A 9,427-nucleotide genomic window follows, 5' to 3' on the forward strand; every position below is an offset into this window, starting at 1 on the left:
CAATTCAATAAACCTTACACAATTTCTTTAAATTCATTAATATTTACATCATCCTTTCAATTAATGACCAGTGCATCAGTAAATGTTTTTGACTTTAAGAAAAATCAGATTAAAGCTAGAGTTTTATTAGACACTTGTGCGACTGCAAATTTCATAACTAGCAATCTTGTTAATAAATTACAATTACCTCAGACAAAGTGTTCATTTTCAGTAGGTGGTTTAAACAACCTTACAACTACAGTAAATAATTTGGTTTCTGTAACTTTCAAATCTATTTATAATGAACATAAACGTACAATCAACTGTCTTATTGTCCCTAATATTACTGATTTAGTCCCAAACCAAACTATATCACGTAAACATTTCAATATTCCTAAAAACATTTTATTAGCGGATTCTAGTTTTCATATACCTAAAGAAATAGATATGCTTATTGGTTCAGGAACCAGCTTATCTTTATTTTCTATTGGATCAATAAATTTATCTGAAAACGGAAATGATTTGTATTTACAAAAAACTAGACTGGGTTGGATAATTGGGGGTGGTTTAGATATTTCTACTAAATCTCGAACATCAGTTGATCCGAAATGCATGTTATCTGATTTAAAAAATTTGATAGAAACTTTTTGGTTTGTCGAAGAAATTTCAAATACATCTTTTCTTTCTGTCGAGGAAGAAGAATGTGAGACACATTTCAAGAAACATGTAACACGTAATGAGATTGGTCAATACATCGTAGCTTTACCTTTTAAAAATAATATAAAATTTACGGGAGAATCAAAACAACATGCATTAAAAAGTCTCACTTCATTACAAAAAAAATTTAGAATTGATAATGAATTTAAATTAAAGTATGAAGCAGTTATGCAAGAGTACCTTGATTTAAAACATATGACACCACTTACATCAAAAATCGATCACGATGGTTTTTACTTACCCCATCATGCAGTTTTCAAAGACACAAGTAACACTACTAAATTCAGAGTAGTTTTTAATCCGTCTGCCGTGACTTCTTTAGGTATTTCACTAAATGAAACTCTAATGGTAGGCCCTACTATACAAGATGATCTATTTTGTTTATTAATTCGATTCAGACTTTACAAATTCGTTCTATTAGGTGTTATTGAAAAAATGTACCGACAATTTTTAATTCGTGAAGAAGATCGAAAATATCAAAAAGTTTTGTGGTTAGAAAATTATGAAATAAAAGAATTTCAATTAAACAGAGTTACTTTCGGTTTTGCTCCTGCATCTTTTTTAGCAATCCGATGCGTGCATCAGTTAATTGAAGATGAAGGAACAAATTTTCCATTAGCCTCCAGAATTCTTAAAAAAGATTTATACGTTGATAATCTTATCACTGGTACATTTACTGTTCAAGAAGCATTAGAAGTTTATAAACAAATAACTAACATATTAGATTTGGCTAAATTAAATATGAGACAATGGGCTTCTAATTCTATGGATATATTAGATGGAATAGATAAGAAAAATCTCGATAATGAATTAAATTTAAATAATGATTCCGTTTTAAAAACTCTCGGTATGTATCGGAAAGCTAAAGAAGATGCATTCATTTATCGAGTTAAAATTGATTTAACAACCAATAAAATAACTACTATCGGTTCAAAAAGAACTGGCCCCTGACTTTGAAAACTTACAACGTAGGTAAAAAAAATCATAGAGAGTTAAGACAAAGTGAAATTGTTAGCTTAATTATCTAACTGTTTGCATACAAAATTTCACAACTCCAAAAAATTTTTTGTTTGAATTATGGATTTTTAATTGAAAAAAGTACATAGTTTTTTGCGTGATTTTAGGAATAGTCTACTTTGAAAGCATGCAGCTCATTTAAATAATATTCAATCGGCATTCTGATTTTTTTCCACAATATTTGTATCCTTCTTAAATATAAAGTGGAAAATTTTTTAAATTTTTTTATTAACTTTCTGAGATTATTTAAATCAAAAATAAAATGTTATCTCTTTTGCGAACAGACGTACAGCTTTAAAATAAAATGCAAATTATGTAAAATGTTTTCCTTAGACAGAAACAATTTGAAAAACCTGGTAAAAAATTTTGTTTAATAATTATTTAAGAAAATGTTTTTCGTTTTTTGCTTTATTACACCATTAAAGCAAGGTGCAGTCGGACATGAAACCCTTTTGTCAACGGTAGAGAGTTCTATAACAGTAGTAAACTACCGCACTTTTTTTTATATGGGGCTTCTATTCTTATTTGTTATTTACAACTTTGAAGACTTTTTTTTGGGGATCTAGCAGTGGTATAGGAAGGAGGGCCTTTGAACGTAAAATATTTTTCTTTCGCTTGTAACACTTTTAAATCAAGTAAAGAATTGAACAATATTCAGACAAAAAAATATCAACAGCAGCCTAATTTTATTTTACTAAAATATTGTGTTTATATCAATTTTAACATTTATAATATTTAATTTGAGTAATATAACAAAATAATTAACTAATTGCAATATTCTGAAAACAACCGCAGGATATCCTTGGAATTATTGTATGATGATATTTGGATATTCTAGGAATATCCCAAAGATATCCTATATGAATATCCTGAAAATATCGTTTTCTTTTTCTGAAAATAGCATTTTCTCTTGGATATTCTAGACATGTCCTTTAAAAACTTACAGGATATTCGAAAGATATCCACAGAATATCTCCAAAATATTCTGGGGATATTCTTTGATATCTTACGGAAACTTTAGAGATCGTCGGTTTGGATATCCTCCGAACAACTTAGAATATCCTGAAGATAATTTCAGGATATCATGATATGATGCCAAGATATCCTCGGGATATTTTTTTGTCATAAATAAATAAAATTTAATAAAATTAAGTTAATGAAAATTTAATTTAAATATACTAACACTGAATAAATATATTTAAAAAAAGTATAAAATATCACATCGGTTATTTAATAATTAACACCATTATAATTTGAATTCTCCTAATCTATAAATACAATAATTGCAAAACGTAAAAGTCATATTTTAAGAAAACATTATTTTCCAGGTGTTTCTCTCTCTCTCCCCACTTCTTCCTCTTGTAGCTTTATTCTTCATTTTTCTCTTTTGAATACAGGTAGTGGTTGTTTCGACTCATTATATTTACATCAATTCTGTATACCTGAAACTCTCTTGGCCGCATGGACACTTCTCTAAAATAAACAAAATTTATTTCTTATTTCTACTTCACTTTGATCGACTATAATTTAACTGAATGTAAATTTTTATTAACTCATTATTTATTTTAGTTATTTGTTATAGATTTTATAAAAATTTTTAAAAATTCACTCTAAACAAAAAATAAATTACAAATTAAATATAAAATTAAGGCAAATTAAACGAAAACATTCGGACAATGAATAAAATATTTATTTACTCCAACGTTTCGAAATCTAAATGATTTCCTCTTCAGGGAGTCTATCCAAAAAAAATATACAAAATTAAACAATAATAAAAATTACATACATAATTAAAAAAAAAAAATAAATAAATAAATAAAAAATAATTTAACAATACATAAAATAAAAATTATTGTATAATTATCTTACCAAAAAAATAATAATTAAAACATACGAAGACTTAAATTTTATATGCCCTGACGATGGAGTAGAATCTGGAGTCAGAAAATTATAAAGGAACTTAATATTCATAAAATAAATTTAATTTAAAAAAAAAAAATATATATATATATAATAATTGAAAAAATTCATAATTAAATTTAATTTAAAAAAATATAGTAATTGAAAAAAATTTAAAAAATGAAATTAGTAACAAGTTAATAACAATAAAAATTAATAAAAATTTAAAATTTATGAAGAATTAGTAATAATTAAAAAATAGTAAAAATAAATATAAAAATAAAAATAGTAAATAATAAAAAATAACAAATAATGAAAATAATAAAAATAAAAATAGTAAAAACATACCATAAATAAATAAATAATCCGTCTTGGTATAAAACCATAAATAATAGTAAATAACACATAGATAATAAACAATTAAATAAATAAAGGTTCACAATACAATAATTCACAATAAAATAAAATAGAAAAATAATTTGTCAAAATGAGTAGAAACGTATTGCAAACTGCAAAGTCAAATTTAAAAATGAGATCCAAACTCTAATCCAGTCATTACAATGAACATTTATTAAACAGAGAAAAACAAAAACAAATAAAAACAATAAATTAAATAAGAACAGAGAATGAAACTCAATGAGTATTTATTACGTTAAATTGCTGGAAATAAAATTCAAAATCATTTCGTACGATTTATCAAAATTATCCAAGTCGGTCATTTTATTTAAACTATTCTCTCCTTCTTTTTTTATGAAAAACATTTCTGATACTAATCGTTTGTTAAGATTTGGTTCAACATCTAAAATATTAAAATCATCCCATTTTATAAAATGTGGAGAGGAATCACAATTAGAATTAGTTAAATGATTAGTAATAGCATTATGATATTTGTCATTTAAATTAGAATTACTCATATGTTCCTTTCTACGAATATGCAAGGGTCTTTTAGTCTGTCCTATGTATGATTTACCACAATTACATTGGTATCTATAGACACAATTACATTGATTGTGTCTCTCGAGTCTATCCATACCAAGCTTAATAAATTTATTAAATTTTGAGTTGACACTAAAAACTGTTTGAATGTTAAAAGCTTTAAGTAATCTTTTGATATTTTCCGATATTGGTCCATAATAAGGAAAAACTATTTTCTTAACTAACGTATTATTATTACTATTGTTGTCAATAATGTTATTTGAAGCTTTTCTGTTATTAATTTCAATAATTCTTTTTCTCACATGATTGTTAACAAATTGTTTAGGATAATTATTAAGTTTTAAATCTAATTTAACTAAATTTATGTTTTTATTATAGAATTTTTTATCGGAAAGTATCAAAACAGTATCAACAAGATTTTTAATAATTGCAATTTTTTGTTGTATTGGATGATTTGAGTAATAGTTCAGTAGTCTTCCTGAATAAGTATCTTTTCTGTACCAATCAGTAATGATATTATTGTTTTCTGATCTTATAATCTTTAAATTGAGAAAATTTATTTCATTATTACATTCTGATTCATGAGTGAACTGTAATCTGTCATGAAAGGAATTGAAGGCATTAACAACTGTGGATACTTTATTTTTTGGAACACATAAAAAAGTGTCATCCACATATCTCTTATATGAAATAATTGGAAAATCTAAATTATTAATTATAGTTTCTTCCAAATCTTGCATAACTATGTCAGCAAGAATTGGAGAAATTGAGGCGCCCATGGGCGTGCCAAACTTTTGTCTATAATATTTATTATTAAATTGAAAGAACATATTGTTCATAATGAATACAATACAATTTTTAAATTCATCTTTAGGAATCTTAGTGAATTTTTCAATATATGACCATCTGCCTTCAATACCCTTCATGACAAGTTCAATAGGTACATTAGTGAATAAGGACGAAACATCAAGAGACAACATAACATAAGACTGTGGGATTTTTAAATTATTAATAGATTCTTTAAAATTGAACGAATTTTTTATATAAGAGGAAGGTTTAGGTAATGACTTGCTTAATATGTTTGTAAAAAATTTAGACATAAAATATATAGGGGAATTTATGGTTGAAACAACAGGTCTAAGGGGACAATTATCTTTATGTATTTTGGGTAGACCATAAAATCTTGCCAAATTTGTGTTCGTTGTTATTAAATCTTTTCTTTTTATATTATCATCCAAATAACCATTGTTTCTTAATTTGTTTAGTTTGTTAACAATTCTTTTTTGTAAGGGAACTAATGGATTCTCAGTAATAAGATCATATGTATTCTTGTCACTTAGCATAGAACCTTAGAACCTTTATAGAACCCCATAGAACCTTTATTTATTTAATTGTTTATTATCTATGTGTTATTTACTATTATTTATGGTTTTATACCAAGACGGATTATTTATTTATTTATGGTATGTTTTTAGGGGAATGTAGTCAAGGTTGGCCTACTGTCTAGGTAGGCCACTCGCGTTTTTTTGTCAAGTTCACTAGCGCCACCTACGCGCATTTTTGTCGAAGCTTGTCTTAGTGAAACCTAACTTTTTGTTCAATTACATTTTCGGAAAATCGAAAATTGTGTTTTCTGTGACGTCGGTACAAAAAAAGCTCAAAAAAAGTTTTGTGCATCATGTGAAAAACCATTAATAAAAGATAAAAAACAAATTGAATCGTCAAGGCAAGTATGCAGAAAATTTGTGGGACTCATGGTTGAAAGAAAAACAAAGTAAAAAATCGAATCCCGAAACGTATTTCTTTATGGTTACAACAATTCGGTAATGTTACTTACTGTCAAGGTCGGCCACTATGTGTTTAAAATGCGCAAAGTTGAGGACGAGCTACTTCATTTGCAAAAACTGCAATTCTGTATAACTCATAATATAATTGATCATCTTATTAATATTTTTATTTAATTTTATTAATATTTTAGTGCAAAACTTTTTTTTATTTATATTTATTTTTTTATATTGTTTATTTTTATTATTTTGTTATTTCATTAAGTTACAAACTGTAAACAATAAAGAATCAATTTTCCGTAACTCCAAACATGTTATTTTAGTTTTTAACGATTAATGCCCTTTGAATTTTAAACATGGCCGACCTTGACTGTAATGGCCAACCTGGACTACAAATTTTTTTTTTTTTAAATCTTTATAACTTTTTCATTTTTAAACCTGTCAATTTACTTTGTACAGAAAAAATGTTCCTATTAAACAGGACTTTCCAACCATATACTTCAATTGTCCAAATTCATTTTTAAAAAAAAGTTATAAACAAAAGTCAAAAAGGTGGCCGACCTAGACTATGTTCCCCTACTATTTTTATTTTTATTATTTTCATTATTTGTTATTTTTTATTATTTACTATTTTTATTTTTATATTTATTTTTACTATTTTTTAATTATTACTAATTCTTCATAAATTTTAAATTTTTATTAATTTTTATTGTTATTAACTTGTTACTAATTTCATTTTTTAAATTTTTTTCAATTACTATATTTTTTTAAATTAAATTTAATTATGAATTTTTTCAATTATTATATATATATATTTTTTTTTTTAAATTAAATTTATTTTATGAATATTAAGTTCCTTTATAATTTTCTGACTCCAGATTCTACTCCATCGTCAGGGCATATAAAATTTAAGTCTTCGTATGTTTTAATTATTATTTCTTTGGTAAGATAATTATACAATAATTTTTATTTTATGTATTGTTAAATTATTTTTTATTTATTTATTTATTTTTTTTTAATTATGTATGTAATTTTTATTATTGTTTAATTTTGTATATTTTTTTGGATAGACTCCCTGAAGAGGAAATCATTTAGATTTCGAAACGTTGGAGTAAATAAATATTTTATTCATTGTCCGAATGTTTTCGTTTAATTTGCCTTAATTTATAAAGGATCTCGGACGTTAAAGATTATAAACTAAATTAAATATTAATTTACCTATTTACAATTCCTCTTCGGAATTATTTAAGGATAAACTTTCTTGATCGTCATCATCACTATCGTCAGCAGTGTTAATAATAAGAGATTCAATTTGCGCTTCAACACATTGATCTGTTTTTCTTGATTTTTCTTCTTCCGCTTCAGCATGTCTAACACAGTTCGACCATAGTAATGGTGTTACATGATCCAAGGCTTCTAAACACAACTTATGGACATTTTGAACTTTGTGAACTTTATTATGCTTTGCAACATAATTTTTGGCAAATGCCCATATAAGTTCAATTGCGTTGAATTCACAGTGAGCGACAGGCAACCATAATAATTTAATTTCACTGCCACGAATTTCTGTTGTTATTTTTTCAAGTAAATATTGTTTTGGATAACGATAACTTCGTGACAATTCTAACAAAGATTGTTTTGTTAAATCATTAAAGTCTTCTGCAAAGTCGGGTACTGGTACTCCACGTTTAATTAACCATTCGATAATCCTGGCTTTTAACCATTCAGCAGTAGGATTTCGAAATTCTGGATCAAGCATTGTATGGTATGGTGCTTGATCTATAACAATTACTGATTTTGGTGGTAGAACTGTTAACACATGCCGGAACCATTCTTCATAGTGTTTCGCGTTCATTTCACCGTGATAATCATCAGTTCCTTTTTTTCCGATGAAACATTTTGAACATCCGGCTACAAATCCATTTTTTCCACCAATATGTAGAATAATAACTCGAAGTCCCGACCCAGATGGCGTTATAAATCCTCCCCGTTGACCAAAAACTTCTTGTACGTTATTGCGATAATAATCAAAATTACTATTTTCACTTGAATCTAAATTTTCAACCCAACCATACTTTCTTGTGTGATTTGCTCCGCACCATGTTTCATCAGTATAAAAGATATTGTAGCCATTATCACGATAGAATTTAATATTACGTAGAAAATTGTCCCTTTGCGCTGCTATTGCACTACTTTCCATCCATACTGGTTTTCTTTTTAGTTTAACATAAGAAAAGTTTAAATTTTTCATCCAATTTCGTAATGTTGATAATTTAAAGTGTGGCAAATCAGGTACATCATTTATCAATTCTTCATACAAAGCTTTAGTTGTCGGAAATTCTCTTCTCACGTAAAAGTTATGAATTTTTCTTCTAATTACTCCTAGTGATGCATAACAAGACATAGTTTTCTTGATTCTCATATATTCTCGATTGTTATTGACGTTATCTTGCGAATTTAATATTGAATGTTCATTTGTTTTTTAACAAAATATATTGATTCATCTATCTATCAATAAATTCAAGAATATTGATTTTAGTTTGTTTTCAAATTGTCACTTTAAAAAAGGTTAAAAAAATGTTGAAAATTAATTTTGAAGATAAAAAATAATTTAATTTATCGAAATGGAGGAATTAAGCAAAAAAAGATCACTGGATTCAACGTCAGAGAGGTAAAAACCTAACGAAATTAAAACTTTTTTCTGACTTTACAAAAAACCAAGGTTATAATTGTAATTATGTTAATTTTTCAAAAATAGAGGTGAAAAAACGAAAAGGTTAAAATCAAATTTTGAAATAAAATCGCTGGACCAAAAGAATAAAGAGGGAAAATGCACAATTTGCAGCGAACAGCAAATCGAAAAAATTATTCCGATGAAAAACTGCAACACGTCAGGGCTTATTCGACATTTAGAAAAATATCATAGTGATATTTACAAAGATATTTATGGATGCACCATATCAGACTCTTCTAAAAAGAAGGTTATTCTTATAAACTTTTTTGAAAATTAACTAATTATTCTAAAAACATTATATTTTTCCAAAATCTGGAAATTAAACCTTAATTTTTTTCTCTTCATTTTTTCTAAAATTGTC

At 26.1% G+C, this 9,427-nt stretch overlaps 1 protein-coding gene across 1 annotated transcript; it reads right to left on the reverse strand.

The window, feature by feature from the left end:
• Positions 1 to 7,554: 7,554 nt before the first annotated feature.
• On the reverse strand, positions 7,555 to 8,736 carry LOC122502310. The gene has a single exon (XM_043612294.1). The coding sequence runs from the start codon at positions 8,734 to 8,736 to the stop codon at positions 7,555 to 7,557; it is 1,182 nt and encodes a 393-aa protein (XP_043468229.1).
• Positions 8,737 to 9,427: the final 691 nt, after the last annotated feature.

The sequence above is a fragment of the Leptopilina heterotoma genome, unplaced genomic scaffold, assembly GCF_015476425.1.
Source record: "Leptopilina heterotoma isolate Lh14 unplaced genomic scaffold, ASM1547642v1 Lhet_227, whole genome shotgun sequence".
NCBI lineage: Eukaryota > Metazoa > Arthropoda > Insecta > Hymenoptera > Figitidae > Leptopilina > Leptopilina heterotoma.